This window comes from Natator depressus, chromosome 14 (genome assembly GCF_965152275.1).
Source record: "Natator depressus isolate rNatDep1 chromosome 14, rNatDep2.hap1, whole genome shotgun sequence".
NCBI classification, from domain to species: domain Eukaryota; kingdom Metazoa; phylum Chordata; order Testudines; family Cheloniidae; genus Natator; species Natator depressus.
In genome coordinates this window covers 33,459,767-33,479,907 of record NC_134247.1, presented here as the reverse complement: position 1 = coordinate 33,479,907, position 20,141 = coordinate 33,459,767, and the positions used below count along the sequence as shown (strand labels likewise).

The 20,141-nt window shown below is 51.3% G+C and overlaps 1 protein-coding gene across 9 annotated transcripts; it reads left to right on the top strand.

Annotated features, from left to right (window-relative positions):
• Positions 1-11,015: 11,015 nt before the first annotated feature.
• On the top strand, positions 11,016-19,032 carry LOC141998692 (zinc finger BED domain-containing protein 6-like). 9 transcript variants are annotated; one of them, XM_074971623.1, is made up of 2 exons: positions 11,016-11,097; positions 13,332-19,032. In XM_074971623.1, exon 2 carries the CDS (start codon positions 14,913-14,915, stop codon positions 17,616-17,618), a length of 2,706 nt encoding a protein of 901 aa, XP_074827724.1. In that variant the 5' UTR covers positions 11,016-11,097; positions 13,332-14,912; the 3' UTR covers positions 17,619-19,032. The 9 variants fall into 9 exon arrangements, with proteins under 9 accessions (XP_074827724.1, XP_074827726.1, XP_074827731.1 ...); XM_074971625.1 differs by having other exon boundaries at positions 11,030-11,097; positions 13,335-19,032; XM_074971630.1 differs by having other exon boundaries at positions 11,039-11,066; positions 13,335-19,032.
• Positions 19,033-20,141: the final 1,109 nt, after the last annotated feature.

Genomic DNA, 20,141 nt, shown 5'->3' with positions numbered 1-20,141 from the left:
GCCTTTAGAAATAAAAAAGTTGTGTGGGAAAATGTTACAGTAGGGGAGACACAATTAATGGCATGGTTGAAATTGGTAAACTTTACACTAAATAAAGATCAAAGGGTTCTACGAGCATACGTAGTAACTGTACACCCCAGTCTCACTACTGATATATATCCAATGGTACCCGTGGGAATCCAGTTAACAAAAAAATTCGTTATGTATTCCACTGATCGTCACTCCTGGGCACATAAAGAACACCAACAATACAAAACTATTGACATGTTTAGTGTGTGGCCCATGAAAATGTGTGAGAATCAAAATTTACAAGAAAGAGATGAATGTTTCCATGTTAAAGAGAAAGGAACTCAAAGATGTATGTTTGATATATTCACTGAACAAAAGTCAGCTCTTGTGTATGCAGGAAGGGAATGTGTTTGTGTTAGGAGTCATTGTCCAATGGTAATAGTAGACGATAATGAATTGTATTTTATGACTTATTTAGTTAATAGATGTTTTTGCAATATTACAAAGATTAAAGGTTGTGATTTTGAGAACTATGTACCTGTATGGAATGTAAACTAATTGAAGTTACATCTAGTTGGCAGCCGGTATCAAGTGGAGTGCCCCAGGGGTCGGTCCTGGGGCCAGTTTTGTTCAATATCTTCATAAATGATCTGGAGGATGGTGTGGATTGCACCCTCAGCAAGTTTGCAGATGACACTAAACTGGGAGGAGTGGTAGATACGCTGGAGGGTAGGGATAGGATACAGAGGGATCTAGACAAATTGGAGGATTGGGCCAAAAGAAATCTGAGGAGGTTCAACAAGGACAAGTGCAGAGTCCTGCACTTAGGACAGAAGAATCCCATGCACCGCTACAGACTAGGAACTGAATGGCTAGGCAGCAGTTCTGCAGAAAAGGACCTAGGGGTTACAGTGGACAACAAGTTGGATATGAGTCAACAGTGTGCCCTTGTTGCCAAGAAGGCCAATGGCATTTTGGGATGTATAAGTAGGGGCATTGCCAGCAGATTGAGGGACGTGATCGTTCCCCTCTATTCGACATTGGTGAGGCCTCATCTGGAGTACTGTGTCCAGTTTTGGGCCCCACACTACAAGAAGGATCTGGAAAAATTGGAAAGAGTCCAGCGGAGGGCAACAAAAATGATTAGGGGACTGGAACACATGACTTATGAGGAGAGGCTGAGGGAACTGGGGATGTTTAGTCTTCAGAAGAGAAGAATGAGGGGGAATTTGATAGCTGCTTTCAACTACCTGAAAGGGGGTTCCAAAGAGGATGGCTCTAGACTGTTCTCAGTGGTAGCAGATGACAGAACAAGGAGTAATGGTCTCAAGTTGCAGTGGGGGAGATTTAGGTTGGATATTAGGAAAAACTTTTTCACTAGGAGGGTGGTGAAACACTGGAATGCGTTACCTAGGGAGGTGGTGGAATCTCCTTCCCTAGAAGTTTTTAAGGTCAGGCTTGACAAAGCCCTGGCTGGGATGATTTAGTAGGGGATCAGTCCTGCTTTGAGCAGGGGGTTGGACTAGATGACCTCCTGAGGTCCCTTCCAACCCTGATATTCTATGATTCTATTCTATGATTCTAAGTTTAAACTGCAGTTGTATCACAATGTAACGCCTGTAACCTTAGGTATGAATATGACCATGAGAAGAAAATTGTTGGTCCATCCTGTGTTACATTCATATTCACAATATGTTGCACGGACAGGAGAACAAATACGTATTGAAGTAGGACATGATAATACAGAAATCACTCAAGTACTGAAAACTATTGCAGATGCAGACCATCGCTCTTGGTGGGAAACACTATTAGGGTGGTCACCTTCTGCAACAGGTATTCTAAATATAATGGTTCCTCCCACTGTGGTGATCACCGGAATCCAATTGGCTTTGTTAGTGAGCATAATAGCTTTGTCTTGCTGGATGAAGAGAAATGTTTGGATAATACAGGAAGCTGGCATAGAAAGTCAAATAAGGTCCTTGTTAATTACACCCAGGAGGCAAGCCCAAGCTCAGCAGGTCTGAGTATTGGACTCCTGTAATAGCAATGATGGCTTTGATAAAAGTTTTCATTAAGGAAGGGACTGTAAGGTCTGAGGCCTTTTTCTGCAGCCATATTAGAAGAGCAGCAGCCATGAGCCAAGAAGAAGAAAGTCACATCCTCACATTCCACCTAAAGTACTTTAAAACAATGTAATATCGGGCTGTTAAGAAGGTGCCCCTCCTAATAGTACCTACCAGCACCAGATAAAGAAACAAATCTTAAGATGTTTAAAGAAAACTTTGTTTGATAGCAAGGAATGACTTATCAACAGTTGTGATTGTGAAATCTCTACTTCTTTATTGTTGTCTTTATGGTCGCCACTTCTCTATTGTTTATCTGTTTGGTTTCTGTCTGGTTCTTTGATTGTTTCTGTCTGTTACACAACTAATTTTGCAAGATTTAAATCAACTAAGGTGGTGGGATATGATTGGGTAAAGAATTATTTTGCAATATGTTAGGACTTGTCGAAGAATTATTTTGTAATACTTCAGTAAAATGATTGATTAAGGTATAGCTTACCCGGACTTAAGTTTCACTATATAAACTGAGGTCCAAGAAGGAGACTAGCCGGGAAAAGAAAGGAAAAGGAAAAGAAAAATAAGAAGAAAAGACCTGAAAGAAGAAGAACTACAACTACAACAACTCATCTCCAAAACACAGCCCAAGAGCAGAGCTGCTAGAATCCTATGCATGACCGTGCCATGCAGTAACCAGAATCCAGATGAAACCGACCTTGCCTGGCCAACAGGGAAAGTCACATATTTAAAAACACAGGACTGTTCAGAAAGCTATAAGCAAGAATTTTATTTCCTGACTGGTGAATTACCATTGGCGATGTTGAAATGCCAATAGCAATCCTGGAGGACTGTCGGGGGGTTTGGGTCTGAGTCTGGCAGTATGGCCTAGTGGTGAGAGTCTGTGCCCGTATTGCCCAGTGGTGAGAGTCTGTGGGGTCAGTGATTGGGGAACATGGGCACAAGCCTGCTTCCTGGATCACTTCCTCCTGCCACGGCCATCTCTGCCCCTCCAAATTCACAACAGGTGTCAGTTTATGGATCCACAGGGTGAGGCAGGTTCTCACTGACAGTGATCTGGAGGCTCTTCTCTTTCAAACGTGGCCCGCCCTTCCCATCCCCCATGGGGGCCTTAGGCAGCGTGGCAGCAGGGTCTGGTCCCAGTGGTGTGAAGATCCTGTGGCGTCTCTGCAAGAGTGAAAAGTGAAGGACTGCTCCTCTGCGCTGACTGAGCTGGGAGGCCCTCTTATGAGTTCTGCTTCCATTGTGAGCATGCCCAGCAGGCGTGACTAGGCAAGGTCTTCTGGGACCAGAGCTGCTCATTAACTCTTGGTTCCCCAGTGTGAGGCTTATATATCCCATCACACACCCACCCCATTAGGCTAGGATCCAGAGGTGGGTCCTTTTCCTGCCACTGTCCTCCATCCCGAGAAAAGAAATCTACATTCTTGTGTGCCTTTCCTGGGCAATGGAGTATCTGGAAGTCATAGGGCTGTACGAAAAGATAGCATCCCATGATCCAGACATTGGTGTCTTTTCATGGCGTTTAGCCAATGGAGAGGGGCATGATCTGTGACAAGCAGGAAAGGGTTCCCTAGGAGATAATGCGAAGTGCCTCTTTGGCCCATTTCACAGCCAGGGCCTCTTTCTCTATCGCTGAGTACTTCACCTCCTGAGGGAACAGCTTTCTACTCATGTATAGGATTGGATGTTGTGATGAAGTGGGGAGTTTTCTTGTTGTTTTCAACAGTTTGCATGCAGAGGGTGTGGGACTCAGTTTCCCTGTGTGTTACTGGTTTAACAAGGTGGTGGGAGAGGGAGTTTGTTGTTACAAAAGGCCAGCGAACAGCCCAGAGAATGGACACTCCAGAGACAGGTGACCAGGAGGTCCAGCTCGGGAGTCACAGACGGTTCTGGCCAGTGGGAGGTCAATAGGCTGTGGAGAGAGGACCCTGATGACTCAACCAGCCAGTTCCAGGCAGTGGGGAAACAAAGGATGGATGAGAGGAGAGGCTGAGAGGCGAGGAGGCCCAGGTGACCTATTTACCTGGGACAGAAGACAAAGGACGGAGGCGGGACCAGGGAGTGGGGGGGGGCAAAGGGGGCAATTGCCCAAGGGCCCAGGTGATTTAAAAGTGGGGAGATGGAGAAGTGAGGGGTGGGAAGAGGGAGGGATGGAGGCGGGCCTGGGCGACTCATGGCCCAGATGCTGGGAGTGGAAGGGGCGGGACCAGCCACTTCCAGCTGCTGAGATGCTGTTCTTCATCTCTGGGCAGTGGCTGCCTGAGAGAGCCTGGCTGGGGAGGTGACTTCCACTCCCTGCCCGGGCTCAAGTGCCAGGGTCCCCAGCAGCTGAGCCGGGCAGGGAGCAGAAGCCAACTCCTCCCCAGCCAGGGTCTCTCAGGCAGCCACCATGCAGGGCTGAAGAGTGACACCATGCAGTGTCTCAGCAGCTGGAAGGGGCCAGAGCAGTGACCGGGAGGGGCCAGCATTAAAAGTGACTCCCTCCTGCTCCCCACTGGGGCTCCTGCCCACCAGGGAGAGTGGCAGAACGTGCTGGGGGGGGGGGGGCAGGTGCAGTGGGAGGACAAAACGCCTCCCCCCCGCAGGTAACATGGGGCAGGGAGAGTGCGGTGGCCCTGGGCTGGACATGGGGGGGGACACATGACCTGCCCTTTAGATCGTGTCCCTCCCCCCACACTATGGGGAGGCACCAATTGTATATGGGTTTCCCTCAGGGGAGGGGGCGGAACAGGGATCAGAAGAGGTGGGGTAGGATATTGGGGGAAGCGGCCTAGGACGGAGCGGAGGGTCGAGCATCCCCCAGGAAATCTGGAAGTCGGTGCCTATGCTCCTAGAAGCATGCAGGATGGTACCAGCAGTGGCGAAGGCAGCCGGGTGGGCATGTGGAAGCCATGCCCGTGCCGGACGAGTGTGCCCAGCAGCGCAGCCGGCAGCTCGCTGGGTACCAGTTGGGGCCCATTGAGTGTTCTTCCCCGGGGTCCGGAATTGCTGTTGGTGGGCCTGGGCGGGACTTGGGGGATGGTGATATCGGATGCCCAGCTGGAAAGAGGGGGTTTCTGGGCTGGGAGGAGGGAGCAGCCAGAGCCCACCTGGAGAGACCTAGATGTACTGTGCTGAGGGATGCTAGGCCTGAGGCCCTGAGAGTTTCCTATGCTGTGTTCAGACGTTCAATAAACCCTTCTGTTCTATGCTGGCTGAGAGTCATTCCGGTCTAGAGAATAGGGTTGCATTATTCCCTCTGGGTGTGGAAGCCCCGGGGGTCCAGGGCAAGTGGACTCCCTGAGGAGGCTCACGGCAAGAGACAGGCGTGCTGAAGGTTCAGAGAGGTGCAGTTCCAGGAGGTGGAGGGGCCTATGGCTTAGGCCCAGAGATAGAGTGGACCCCCAAGAAGGACTGTTGCACTGAAGGGGGTTCCTCCTAGGGACCGTACGGAGCCAAGAGAGAGCACGAGTCTTGCAAGTCTGTGACAGATGTTCTTAGCCCTTGACCTCTTTGGACGGCACAACCCTGAGGTCCACTTCCGATGTGTCTGTTTGCAGAATGAATTGCTTTGTGAAGTTGTGGTAGAAGAGAACCGACCCCTGGATTAGCTGGTCCTTTAAGGTCCTGAAGGCCTTGTCACCAGTCTCTGATCATTGCACCTCCTTGGGGTTGGTGCCTTCCACCAGGTCAGTAAAGGGGGCGACTATTGTGGCGAAGTCCCATACAAACAACCTGTAATAGCTGGCCAAGCCTGGGACATACATGCTTTTTGGTTGACAGTATTGGACAATCTGTCAGCACCTGAACTTTTTCCACCAGGGGGTGCAGCCAGCACCGCTGCAAGATGTTACAAGAAGCTTACAAGAAGTGGAAGGTTGGACATATGACCAGGGAAGAGTATAAAAATATTGCTCGGGCATGTAGGAAAGATATAAGGAGGGCCAAATCGCACCTGGAGCTGCAGCTAGCAAGAGATGTCAAGAGTAACAAGAAGGGTTTCTTCAGGTATGTTGGCAACAAGAAGAAAGCCAAGGAAAGTGTGGGCCCCTTACTGAATGAGGGAGGCAACCTAGTGACAGAGGATGTGGAAAAAGCTAATGTACTCAATGCTTTTTTTGCCTCTGTTTTCACTAACAAGGTCAGCTCCCAGACTGCTGCGCTGGGCATCACAGAATGGGGAAGAGATGGCCAGCCCTCTGTGGAGAAAGAGGTGGTTAGGGACTATTTAGAAAAGCTGGACGTGCACAAGTCCATGGGGCCGGACGAGTTACATCCGAGAGTGCTGAAGGAATTGGCGGCTGTGATTGCAGAGCCCTTGGCCATTATCTTTGAAAACTCGTGGCGAACGGGGGAAGTCCCGGATGACTGGAAAAAGGCTAATGTAGTGCCAATCTTTAAAAAAGGGAAGAAGGAGGATCCTGGGAACTACAGGCCAGTCAGCCTCACCTCAGTCCCTGGAAAAATCATGGAGCAGGTCCTCAAAGAATCAATCCTGAAGCACTTACATGAGAGGAAAGTGATCAGGAACAGTCAGCATGGATTCACCAAGGGAAGGTCATGCCTGACTAATCTAATCGCCTTTTATGATGAGATTACTGGTTCTGTGGATGAAGGGAAAGCAGTGGATGTATTGTTTCTTGACTTTAGCAAAGCTTTTGACACGGTCTCCCACAGTATTCTTGTCAGCAAGTTAAGGAAGTATGGGCTAGATGAATGCACTATAAGGTGGGTAGAAAGCTGGCTAGATTGTCGGGCTCAACGGGTAGTGATAAATGGCTCCATGTCTAGTTGGCAGCCGGTGTCAAGTGGAGTGCCCCAGGGGTCGGTCCTGGGGCCGGTTTTGTTCAATATCTTCATAAATGATCTGGAGGATGGTGTGGATTGCACTCTCAGCAAATTTGCAGATGATACTAAACTGGGAGGAGTGGTAGATACGCTGGAGGGGAGGGATAGGATACAGAAGGACCTAGACAAATTGGAGGATTGGGCCAAAAGAAATCTGATGAGGTTCAATAAGGATAAGTGCAGGGTCCTGCACTTAGGATGGAAGAATCCAATGCACCGCTGCAGACTAGGGACCGAATGGCTAGGCAGCAGTTCTGCGGAAAAGGACCTGGGGTGACAGTGGACGAGAAGCTGGATATGAGTCAACAGTGTGCCCTTGTTGCCAAGAAGGCCAATGGCATTTTGGGATGTATAAGTAGGGGCATAGCGAGCAGATCGAGGGATGTGATCGTTCCCCTCTATTCGACACTGGTGAGGCCTCATCTGGAGTACTGTGTCCAGTTTTGGGCCCCACACTACAAGAAGGATGTGGATAAATTGGAGAGAGTCCAGCGAAGGGCAACAAAAATGATTAGGGGTCTAGAGCACATGACTTATGAAGAGAGGCTGAGGGAGCTGGGATTGTTTAGTCTGCAGAAGAGAAGAATGAGGGGGGATTTGATAGCTGCTTTCAACTACCTGAAAGGGGGTTCCAAAGAGGATGGCTCTAGACTGTTCTCAATGGTAGCAGATGACAGAACGAGGAGTAATGGTCTCAAGTTGCAATGGGGGAGGTTTAGATTGGATATTAGGAAAAACTTTTTCACTAAGAGGGTGGTGAAACACTGGAATGCGTTACCTAGGGAGGTGGTAGAATCTCCTTCCTTAGAGGTTTTTAAGGTCAGGCTTGACAAAGCCCTGGCTGGGATGATTTAACTGGGAATTGGTCCTGCTTCAAGCAGGGGGTTGGACTAGATGACCTTCTGGGGTCCCTTCCAACCCTGATATTCTATGATTCTATGATTCTATGTACCAGAAATACATTACCTCTCTCTGTCCTAGGTGGCATTTGGCCGGGTTCGTTGAACACCACAGTACCACACAATTCCTAACAGGTCCCCAAACAGCAGGGCCAGATAGTGTAACCCACACACCTCCTGGTTGTGGTGTTCTGTCCCATCTAGTGTCACCCAGACCACTTAGGAGAGAGCAATTCATGAGTCTGCTCTACAGCCTTAGCTAACAGCCCACTGGCTTTTAGCTCATGGAATAGAGGCTCATGCACTAAGCTCCAGAGGTCTCTGGTTCAATCCCACCTGCCTGCCAGGTCTCTCAGTGTTACAATAGCCCACCGTACACCAAAACGCACTATTGTGGCTCACTGCTGAAGTGCTCTTTCCACGCCTCCCTCAGGTGAAATGAGAAATACTGCAGCAATAGCCATGCAAAACAGTTGGAAAAAAAGCAAGTGAAAAGTGTCCTGAGCAAGGAAACAAATCTGGACTAGTGAAAGTGGTTTCTAATAAAAGTTTAATATTATATTATAATTTAATAATAATGCAGGTTGGAAACAGTACATATCTTCCTCGAAAAATAACTGAAAGAAATGGATTTTTTTTCCAAAAAGTTTTCTGGAATTTTTTTAATTCAATTTGATTCACAATTTAAAAAATTGTTTTGATTCAATTCAGATTGAAACAGAATTTTTTTGCTTTTCAGTTTTCTGTTTTTCTCCCTCTTTCTTTTCCTTACCCCCTTTTCTTTTCCATTTGGAAACCCCCACCCCTACCCCAGGATCCGGACCTGCTGCTGGCTGCTTCTGGGGCACAGCGTGGTATTGGAACGTCTAGGGACTAGCCTGCCTTAGCTGGGCAGCACTGCTGATGGGACTTTTACTGTCCCAGTCAGTGGGGCTGACCAGAGTCGCCACGACCCAGTACCTTATATTCCACAACCCAGTACTGGGTCACGACCCACAGTTTGAAAACCACTGCTCTAGCTGCCTGGAAGTTCTCTGTGGGTGTCAGTAAGAAATTGCCCTGTGGCCAGAGTAGCAGTCGTGTTAGTCTGTATCCACAAAAAGAACAGGAATACTTGTGGCACCTTAGAGACTAACATCCGATGAAGTGGGCTGTAGCCCACAAAAGCTTATGCTCTAATAAATTTGTTAGTCTCTAAGGTGCCACAAGTACTCCTGTTCTTTTTTTGTTTGTAAGTTGCCAGCCATGAAGGACCCTGCACTAGCAGTGGCCTCCCTGCTCAGGAGTGGCGGGTGGGGAAGGACAGGAGAGATTCCAGGAGCTGGTGGGGATGCAGCATCCTGCAGGGATTTGGGACTGCTGCAAGGAGCGAAGCATCAAATAAAAGGGCTCTGGGGCTGATGAGCCCTTGAGAGGCTGCCCGGAGCCCTGGATAGCAGTCAGGGGGCCAGGTTTCTCTGCGGCTCTGTCCATAGGCATGTGCAGCACATTAGGGTGTGCACCCAGGGAGCCCTGTTCTAGCCCCAGCCCCATCTACTCCCTCCCACTTCCCGCCCCCTGACTGCCCCCCTCAGAACCCCCAACCCCCGCTGGTCCTTGTCCCCTGACTGCCCTCTCCTGGGAACCTGCCCCTAACCACCCCCCAGGACCCCACCCCCTATCTAAGCCTTCCTGCTCCTTGTCCCCTGACTGCCCCCTCCTGAGACCCCCCCACTGTAACTGCCTCCCTAGGACCCTACCCCCTACCTGTCCCCTGACTGCCCCAACCCTTATCCACACCCCCGCCCCCAGACAGACCCCCGGGACTCCCACACCTATCCAACTGCTCCCCGCGCCCTGACAGGACCCCCAGAAATCCCGACCCAGGTTATTGTGGGGCCCGCTGGAAGCTCTTGATCACCCTGCCCGTGAGGATCCACCCCAGCCCTCACTATGACAATTACCATCTTTGCCACATTAAACACCTGGGGCTGTAGGGTGGGTCGCCGCAGGAGCTGGGTGCTCTCCTTCCTTTGGGAGGGGCGGTACTCTGTGATCTTCCTGCAGGAGACTCACACGGCTCCAGCCACCGAGGCTAGCTGGTGGCTGGAGTGGGGGGACGGGGTTTATTTTAGCCACCTCAGCACCATTCGGCTGGGGTGGCTACCCTGCTCCCTGCCTGCCCCGACACCTCTCCACAAATTTTGGTGGTGCCCAGAACCCACCCCTGCCCAAACTCCGCCCCCCACCTGCCCAAGGCTCTGGGAGGGAGTTTGGGTGGGGGGAGGTCTGGAGTGCAGGCCCTAGGCTGGGGCAGGGGATTGGGGTGCAGGCTCTAGAAGGGAGTTTGGGGATGGGATGGGGTGCAGGTTCTGGGAGGGAGTTTGGGGATGGGACGGGGTGCAGAGGTGAGGGGTGTGGGTGAGGGCTGTGGCTGCAGATGAGGAGTTTGGGATATGGGAGGGGCTCAGGGCAAGAGTAGGAGTGGGGGGGGCTGAGGGCTCTGTTTGGGGCTGGGGGTTTTTGGGTGTTAGAGAGGCTCAGGGCTGGGGCAGAGGGTTGGAGTGCAGGGGAATGAGGGTTCTGGCTGGGGCTGGAGACGAGGGGTTTGTGGTGTTGGAGGCAGCTCAGGGCTGGAGCAGAGGGTTGGGGTGTGGGGGGATGAGGGTTCTGGCTGGGGCTGGAGATGAGGGGTTTGTGGTGTTGGAGGGGCTCAGGGCTAGGGTAGAGGGTTGAGGGTGTGGTGGAGGTGCTGAAAGCTCTGGCTGGGGATGTGGGCTCTGGGGTGGGGCAGGGCAGGGCTGGGGATGAGTTTGGGGTGCAGGCAGGCTGCTCCGGGACAGGGGCCAGAGAGGAGGACTCCCCCAGCCCTTTCCCTGCTGGCAGCAGCAAGCTCTGGGGGAGGAGCCCCCCTTTTAGGCCCCCCCCCAGCAGCACACTCACCCCCACCACGGTCATTACATGTGCTCCTAGGGCCCCTCTCAGATTCAGGAATCTCCCTCACCTCCCCCATGGTGGGTGCCAGGGGGTGCTGCGTGCGCCCCCTCCCCTGCTGTTGCCCCTGACTGTAGCCTCACTGGGGGTGAGGGATGGAGCTGCCTCCTTGTCTAGCGTGGGGGTCCCCCTGTGCTGGTGAAGGGTCCCGCAGGAAAAGTGAAGGGTCTGAGGTGGAAGGGCAAGCCCTGGCAGTCAGTCTGCCCTGGCAGTGGAGACGAGGAGAGGCACTAGGACCCTGCGGCAGCCGTTGCTGCAGGGAGGCTGCACGGGAGAGGCAAGGACGCTCTGCTCCAGGGCCCGGGGAGGTGTGTGGGGGCAGCAAGAGGGGGCTGGGGGAGGGCGGCAGGTGGGGCCGGGGGGACACCTGGCCCCAAATATTGGTGGAGCTGGTCCCCTGGGCCGACTCCACTCACCCCGCGCCGCTGGGGCCAGCAGCGATGTAAACACGGCTGCGCCGCCATCGCTGCCTGCAGCCTCCTCCTCTCTCCCCCGGCTCCAGCGGCGGGGGAGGAGCCGCCGGAGCGCGGGGCGCCTGGGCGCCCGCCGGCGGCTCTGTCTCCGGTTCAGTCTCTGGAGGTTCGGCGCCGCTCAGGTGGGAGGGAAGGACCACGGCTGGGTTTTCTGTCCCGGGGCAGCGCAGGGCGGGGTCTCCTTAGCTGTGACCACCAGAGGGCTCTGGCTGTTGCTAGGCTGGGGAGGCTGCGCTCTCTTTCTCCCTCTGTTTTATCTGCCGGGGCTGAGCTTCCCGGGTCACACGCTTCTGCCGCATCCGTAAGTGACCTGAGAGCCCGCGCTGAGCCGCCGCCGCTGCTGCCGCCCAGCGGGGTGTGTGCGGGGAGAGCCCTTCCCCAGCGCCCCTCGGGGCCAGCCGGGGGGACTTTCTGCGGGGGCTGGAACCAGCCCCGGGCTCTGCCGACACCAGCCCCTGAGCCGGAGCCTGCAGGTGAGGGGAGAGACCCGGGGGAAGGGCTGGGGCCGGGCAGGAAAGTGACTCGGCACCAACGGCTCCTCCTCACCCCAGCTCTGCTCCCGGGGGGGCGGGAGTCTGCGAGTCCCGGAGCTGCTGCTGCTGCCCCCCCCCCCCCCCCGGCTCTGCTCCCCTGAGCGCCTGCAGGAGCCGAGCCAGCGCCGGGAGAGCGACCAGCCTGGGCCGGGCTAGGGACCGAGTCTAGAGGGGAAGGAGAGAGACTGGAAGGGGCAGCAGGAGAAATTATAGACTTTCTGAAAAGATTTCTTTAGAAAATATTTTTATTCCCAGACAAAATGTAAGCATTTTAACTTAATATTTGAACTACTGAGTAATGTAACAGTGTTTAAAAGTTAATACCAAGAATAATTTAGTTAAAATCCCAGCTGATTCAAAGAACAAAAAGAATCAGTGAAGGTGATAAACCTGGTAGTGTCCTTATGTTTGACTTTTTTTGCCTCAAAAATCTATCATTTACTTATAACAATTAGACATATCAAGCTGGATTTTCAAACACAGGTGCCTACCGTACCATTCATAATATCATAGGTAGTGGTGTGCCTTTCGGAAGAGCTGAGCAGTCAGAATCTACCATTGAAGTCTTTGTGATTTGTTTCTTATTTTGAGAGTTTGATGTGTTAAAACAGCTTACACTGAGGCACGTTTGTATGATTGTTACTTGTATAAAATAATGTCAGTTGTTGTTATTTTTTAAAATGTTAGCCCAAGGCCCAGCCCTTTTCATTTGACACCAGATACTTAAAATTTCAAAGATTTTTGAGGCCAGAAGGGACCAGTATGGTTGTCTAATGAATTTGACCTGCTGCATCACACTGGCCAGGGAATTTCTGCGTCATTCCTGCATCCAGCCCAATGATTTAAAGATTTCAAGTGACCCACTTTCCACCAACTCCCTGGATCAGCTCTTAATAACCCTGTTAAAAGTGTTATTTCCAGTTTGAATTTGTCTCACTTCAGCGTTTAGCCACTAGACCTTGTTCTGTTGTTGTCTGCTCATCATGTAGCTACTTATAGACCATGATCAACCTTCTCTTTGGTAAGCTAAAGAGATTCAGCTCCTTAAGTCTCTCAACGGAAGGCAGGTTTTCCAGACTTGGAATCATTCTTGTAACTTTTTTCTGAATCCTTTCCAAGTTTTCAAAAATGTGGATAACCACAACTGGAGACAGTATTCCAATGGTGGTCTCTCCAAGGCCATATATTGGGGCAATATCACCTCTTCAACTCAGTAGTCCCTTTACTCAAAGATTGCATTAGGCATTTTAGCCACATTGGAAGTGCATGTTCATTTGGTTTCCACTATGACCCCTAAAGCCCTTTTATTTAGCAGAAGTGAGAAATTATAAATCTGTGCTTAATTTCTCTCCTTTATTAATTAGTTGTTTCAAAGTCATCCCTATGAGCTTTATGCCAGGTGAACCCTGTCACATGAGCCAAAATAGATTATCAATACTTGTTTTTATTGTGATACTGTTTGTTGTTTTTATTGCCAAGGATTTCAAACTAGGCAGAGTGGTTGACGCTTGGAATCTCTTTATTTTTTATTTCCAGCAGACGGTGGGATCGTGAGGGAGAAGGAGGAGGATAATCTTGATCTAAATGTCCAGAGGAAGGGGGAACCTCATGAGATGTCACTAAGCAGATCCAAAGGGAATGTTTCCCAGAGTTCACCCCAGTGGAAATTTTACAGGAATAAGCACAGGCAGGGAAGACAGCAGGGGAACCACTCCAGTGGGGAGAGAGGGTAAACACACTCACCATCAAAGAGACATCAGGCAGCTCAGAGATGACATTTTTCTACCAGCAAACCCCATAAAGAAGAAAGATATAGCACGTGTGCTGACTAAGGGGCGAGGCTTTGCTCAGAGCTCAGACCTTACCTGCTGTCCGAGGAGCCACATGGAAGAGAGAATCCGTGACTGTCCTGAGCGTGCAAAAAGTGTCGTTGCCAAATCAGCTCTTACCCAGCCTCAGAGAACCTACATGGGAGAAGAGCCCTGTGTAGCTACTCACTGAGGGAAATTGTTCAGTCAGAGCTAACTCCATGTAGAGATCAGAGACTCCGCCCTGTTTAAACGGAAACATTGATCATTTGTGGGTAGGAATGGTGGTGGGAGATGGGGCAGAGAGGATGGGACTGTGTTTGTGGGTTCAGTGCTGATAGCCAGTCAGCACAGGAGCTGGATGACTTGTTTGTCAGATAGATCATAGGCAGAGGGAGCAGGTTCCTAAAGGGAACTCGCTGATTGTGTGAGGATTTGTGGGAGTGAACAGCATATGGCAGGAAGTGAGCTGGGGGTGGAGTCTGCTTTTTATTTCAGTGGCCCTTGTGATGTGAGCTGGATAGTCTCAGTGCAGTTCCTAGCAGGATAGGTATCCACACAGGAAAACCATTTACAGGATCTGTTGTCTCAGCAAAGAGGCCAAGGAGTGAATGGGCCCCAGATAATGAGTTCTTTGCTGCTCACCTGGTGTACAATTTGTGAGGACCTGCATGGAGAATAACTCTTTGCAAATTATTTACTCAGCAAATTATTCAAGCTCTCTTCCTGTTGGAGACAGCAAACTGGAAATTCCTCTGATCTACTACCTGTGTGAATTCACTTGACATGTTTTTTTGGGTTTTTTGGTAACTCTTTGGCTGGATGGTGAATAGTTTGTAACAATATTTGATAGCCACAGTCAGCTGCTTTGGTTAGTGGTGATTAGACACATGGTATTTTCCAAGTTCCCTGGCACCATAGGAATAACTTGTGACAAGGAGAGGGGCTTGAAGAAGCTGTTGTGAATGTCTCATGGAGAGGGACAATTTAGCAGGGTAGGAAAGAAGAAGATGAGGAAAGTAGATCGTTTTAAACCTCTCCCGTAAGGCACCACTGGCCTCACTTCTGGGGTGCCATCTCTGGATAACTGAGGCTGCTGTCAGATTTATTGGCTGGGTGCAGGATTTCAATGTAACTTTCTCTTGCCACATCTGCACCCCGTAATTTCATGTATGTCCAGGGTCCGGTCAGAGTGTCTCAGTGTCAGGGCTTTAGTGGGGATTTAGGAGTCCTGTCCTTGTTCCTCATTGGTGTTAAGCAGGGTTTTAGGTTGTTTTATATATCAGCCTTTACCACTGGCTAGCACACAATGAAGAGAAATAATCATAGCAGCAGAGGATGGAGAAAGTCCTCTGCCAAACAGCCACGCTTAAGCCCCAGGCAGCATGCGGCCAGCCTCAGCATTGGCGCTGGTCTAGGATTGTCGTCACAGCCGTACGTGTCTGCCAGCCGCCGATCACCACGATCCACCACACAGAAATACTGCTTGGCTGAGCCTGCTGTATCCGGTGTCATAGGGGAGTCAGGCACTGGGGGACCCCTCTTCATCCCAGATGAGGTATTGCAGGTTGTCATGTCTGAGGCCGACGAGGACGGAGCCAGCGTGGCCGGGGAGGCAGGCTCATCAGGGGGTGACACACTTTCAGGCTACTCCTCTGGGGTGGACGGGGAAGCTCCCATGGAGCCAGCTACCCCAGAGGACATGGAGGAGGAGGGCAGCACGCAAGAAGGGGTAGCCCAGCATCAGATGCTGATAGCCTCATATTTCACCAGTGTCCAAAAGCAGGATGAGTTGCCCATCTGGAGTGGGGGAGACCTCAGTGCTGGAGCTGGGGAAACCACAGGGAACAGCAGGGCAGAGTGCAATTCCCACAGCATCGGCACCATGCCTGTGGTGGCGACGCAGGGCCCCGGGCCTGGGAGATACCACCGGCAGAAATCATGGGTCTGGGAGTATTTCTCCATTGACCCTGGGAACCCGACCCGTGTCACCTGTATGATCTGCCAGCAGATGGTCAAGCGTGGGACTGACCCCAAACGCCTGGGCACGTCGTCGCTTGGCAACCACATTAAGCACAACCACAGCATTGTCTACATGCGCCAGAAGAACATGGAGGGCAGGCAGCCCGGAGTGGCAGAGCCCCCCCTTACACCACGCGGGGCTGCACTGAGCAGGCAGCAGAGTGGCACTGGCCGGGCCCCCAGTATTGCCAGGAGACCTGGGGGCACTTACACCCACCTGTCCATCGATGAGAGCCTGAAGAGGGGCACCAAGTACCATCGGGCCCACTCCCGGGCACTGGCGCTGAACTCTGCCTGTGCCAAGATGCTGGCCCTGGACCTCCTACCTTTCTCCCATGTAGAGGGCGAGGGCTTCAGGGAGATGATGGCGGCGGCCGCCCCCCGGTGGCAGGTGCCCAGTCGCTCCTTCTTCTCCAAGAAGGCAGTGCCGGAGCTCTGCCGTGCAGTAAAGACTGCGGTGCTGCAGGCTCTGGGGGGCTGTGAGGGTGACCGCGTGCACCTAATAGTGGATATGTGGACCAGCGGGCAAACCACTGACTACATGTCCATCAGTGCCCACTGGGTGAGCATGAGCAACAGCAGCATCCTGCGCCAGCATGCCACCCTGTACATGTGTGGCCTGGAGAAGCAGCACGGCACCGGGCACGTGCTGGAGAGGCTGCGGGGGGTCATTAGAGAGTGGCTCATGCCCCTCTCCCTCTCATCGGGCTTTGTGGCCTCAGACGATGGACAGCGGGTGCGGCGAGTGCTGCGGGAAGGCGGCTTCCCCCGCGTCACCTGCCTGGCACACTGCCTCGGCCTGGTGGTGCGGGAGTTCCTGCACAGCAATGAGGAGGTGGACCGGGTGCTGGCAGCGGCCAGGAAGGTCTGTGCCCACTTCAGGTGCTCCTACGCTGCCCGCCACCTGCTCTGGGAACTGCAGGTGGAGAATCAGCTGCCACGGCACCAGCTGAAGAAGGAGGTGGCGGTGCGGTGGAGCTCCACCCTGCACATGCTGGAGCGGCTGTATGAGCTGCGAGCTGCTGTCCAGGCCTTCTGCCAGCGCCATTCTGCCCAGGTCCAGCGGGCTGGCGGGCTGCACATGGCCCAGACCGACTGGCCCCTCATCCACATCTTGTGCCAGATCCTGCGGCCCTTTGACGACGCCACCAAGCTGGTGAGCGGGACTGATGCCAGCATCAGTCAGGCCATCCCGCTCATCTGCCTGCTGGAGAAGAAGCTGCTCTCACTGGTGCAGCAGTTTGAGGGCGAGGGCGAGGAGACTGGCCAGGTGCTGGCCCACCGCCTGCTGCAAACCCTGCGGGGCAACCGACAGATTGCTGAGATCCGCGCTCAGGAGCACTATGTCCTGGCCACCTATGTAGACCCCCGCTTCAAGAACAACATGGCCTCCTTCGTGCCTGAAGGGGAGGGTGGTCTGCACCGCTGGACGCAGAGACTCATTGACGAGGTGGCTGAGAACATCAGGGATGTCCAGGACCGTGGCACCAGCCAGAGACAGACACAGCAACAGCGCAAGGGCAGTGCCTCAGACCGGGGTAGGTCCCTGTGGGACAGCCTGGAGGACTTCGGCCTCATCAGCGTGGCCCCGGTACTACTGGACTCAGCCAAGACCCAGGCAGCCCAGATTGTGGAAGGCTACCTGCAGGACACTGTGGTCCTGTCAGCCAGTGCCGAGCCCTTGCTGTATTGGCAGCTGAAGCGGGACATGTGGCTGCCCCTCTTCCAGGTGGCTGTGCAGCACCTGAGCTGCCCCCCCTCCAGCCTCTATTCTGAGCAGCTCTTCACCACAGCGGGGACCATCGTGCGGAACAGGCGTACTTGCCTCTCTACTGGCAGTGTGGAGAGCCTGGCCTTCATCAAAATGAACAAGCACCTGCTCCCCCGGCAGTACCAGGTGCCAGAACATGCAGCCGGTGCCAGGGACAAAGCGACATGGAACATGGAGGAGGAAGAATGGGAGGAGGAGGAAGATAACATGGAGGGACTCTGACCACTGATGCCACCTACTTAATGTCCTTGATGGTCGAAACCATCCCTGGCCCGCCTCTTTGACACTGGGAGCCTACGTTGCCTTTCTTCATGGAGACCAATTGTACAATATGCTTTCATGTGCATTGGTGTGAGATGGGTGCAGAGCACAGCAGTGGGCACTGGTGCCAGTCACCATCTCAGAACTCATTCCTCCCTGGCTTTTGTCTTGGTTGTGGTTCATGGACATTTGTATAGAGCTTGGCAAAAGGTTTCAGTCAAATAGTTCACCATGAAATGCAGTTTGGGGCAACTAATGACAAATTCAGGTCACATTCAGCAAATAGTTTCAGTTGAATAAAAACAAATTAGTCAAAATGTTTTATTTTGAAATTTTCAAAACACAATGTGTTGACCTTTCATTTCAAAGTGATGTTTCATTAGAAATGTAGCTGGATTTAATTTTTTAAAAGGGTAAAAACACTTGAAAATGAAATGAAAAAGTGGAAAAAAATTGCGTCGGTTTGAACAAAATGTTTTGCTGGGCCAGAAATGGCATTTTTTCCCCTGATTTTTTGATTCATTTGCTAAACTGGAAAATCAACTATTCTCTCAGCTCTACATTTGTATTCTACTGCAATGGACAGGTGTGGGAAGAGTGGCCCCATGGTTTTCACTGTAATTACCATCATCTGTCTAGTGGTATATCTGTGTATATACCACTAGGGGGAAATATATATATATATATATTGCAGTGTTTTGATCTGTCATGGGAAATTGTTGAGTATTCCCTGGAAAAGGGCAGTGTTATTGTCCAGTTTAAAACACCCCATTGGGACCAGTAAATAGACAGCTGTGAACCCCTTGGCACATGTCAATGCTGCTGCTGACAGAGTGCTTCAGTTTATGGGCATTAACTTGTATAAAGATTTGGTCATCTACATTCCTGCCACTGGCTTGGCCTCAATGGTCTCTAGTCAACAGGCCATCAGCAAGGAAAGCTCTAGTGGAGGAATGTGGGGTGGGAAAACAGCAAAGCCATTTTGGGGTACAAGGTCAATTATCTCTTTGGAAGCTCTGCATTACGGGGCCTCCTGCCCTTCGATTTACATGACCTGTTAGCAAACTGGCTGCAGAAAAACATGCCCTAGCAGTGATTAGAGTCTGGAATCTTTTCATATACAATCCCATGTATGGCTGGTCTCTGAAATGTTTTAAGAAAATGACCTGAAAATTAAGGCCAGTATTTTCAAAAATGAGATGATTAAAATTAGGGGCCTAACGGTGAAATTTTCTAAAGGGTCTAAGCACGAGTCGGACTGATTTTTCTGTGGAATTTGTGCTCCTAACCCCTGGAGGTGCTTTTATACAAGAAAATGAATTCAAACTGGGACAGGGCTATGAGGATGATCAGGGGAATGTAGAGCTTGTCTTACGAGAGGAGATCAAAGAGCTTGGCTTGGTTAGCTTAGCTGAGAAGAAGGGATGTGATTGCTCTCTTTAACTATAGCAGAGAAGTGAACAGCAGGGAGGGAGAAAAGCTATTGAAGCTAATAGACAATATTGGCACAAGAACAAATGGGGATAAACTGGCAGTTAATAACTTCAGGCTGGAAATTAGAAGAGAATTTCTAACCATCAGAGAAGTGAGGTTCTGGAACAGACTCCCAATAGGAGGAGTGGAGGCAACCTAACTAGTTTGAAGATGGAGCTTGATAAGTTTCTGGATATGATTATCTGATTGGGCTGCCTGCGATAGCAGGGGACTGGACTCGGTGATACACGAGGTCATAGACCCATAGGGTTAGAAGGGACCTCAGGGGTCATCTGGTCTAACCCCCTGCCAAGACAGAGGGCTACCCAGCCTCCTTCTGAACCTCCAGTGAAGGAGCTTCCAAGACCTCCCCAAGCATCTGTTCCACTGTCCTCCTGTTCTTACAGTGAGGAAGTTTGTCAGGAGATTTAATCTAAATCTGCTATGCTGCAGTTTGAACCCATTCCCTCTTGTCCTGCCCTCTGTGGCGAAAGAGACCAATTTTTCTCCATCTTTTTTATGGCAGCCTTTCAAGTATTTGAAGACTGCTGTCATGTCCCCCCCTTAATCTTTTCTTTTCCAAATGAAACATACCCCATTCTTTCAGCCCTTGCTCATATGGCTTGCATTCCATCCCTTTGAACATCTTTGTTGCTCACCTCTGGATCCTTTCCAGTTTATCTACATCCTTTCTATGTATTGGTGACCTAAATTGGACACAGTACTCTAGCTGAGGCCTAACCAGTGCGAAATAGAGCTGTACTATCCCCTCCCGTGACTTGCATGCTATTCTTCTGTTAATGAACCAAAATTGCATTTGACTTTTTTTGCAACAGCATCGCATTGCTGATTCATGTTGAGATTGTGACCCACCACACTCCCCGATCCTTCTCAGCCATGCTGCTTCCAAGCCAGTTATCCCCCATTCTGTATTTGTGCATTTGCAAACTTGATCAGTATGTTCCCTTTCTATGAAAATCTCACTGTACCGCCGTATGTTTATGTAGGTGC

Bases quoted from the DNA above. Each gene is read 5' to 3' on its own strand.
- LOC141998692 (XM_074971623.1), top strand. From the start codon at position 14,913: ATGAAGAGAAATAATCATAGCAGCAGAGGATGGAGAAAGTCCTCTGCC.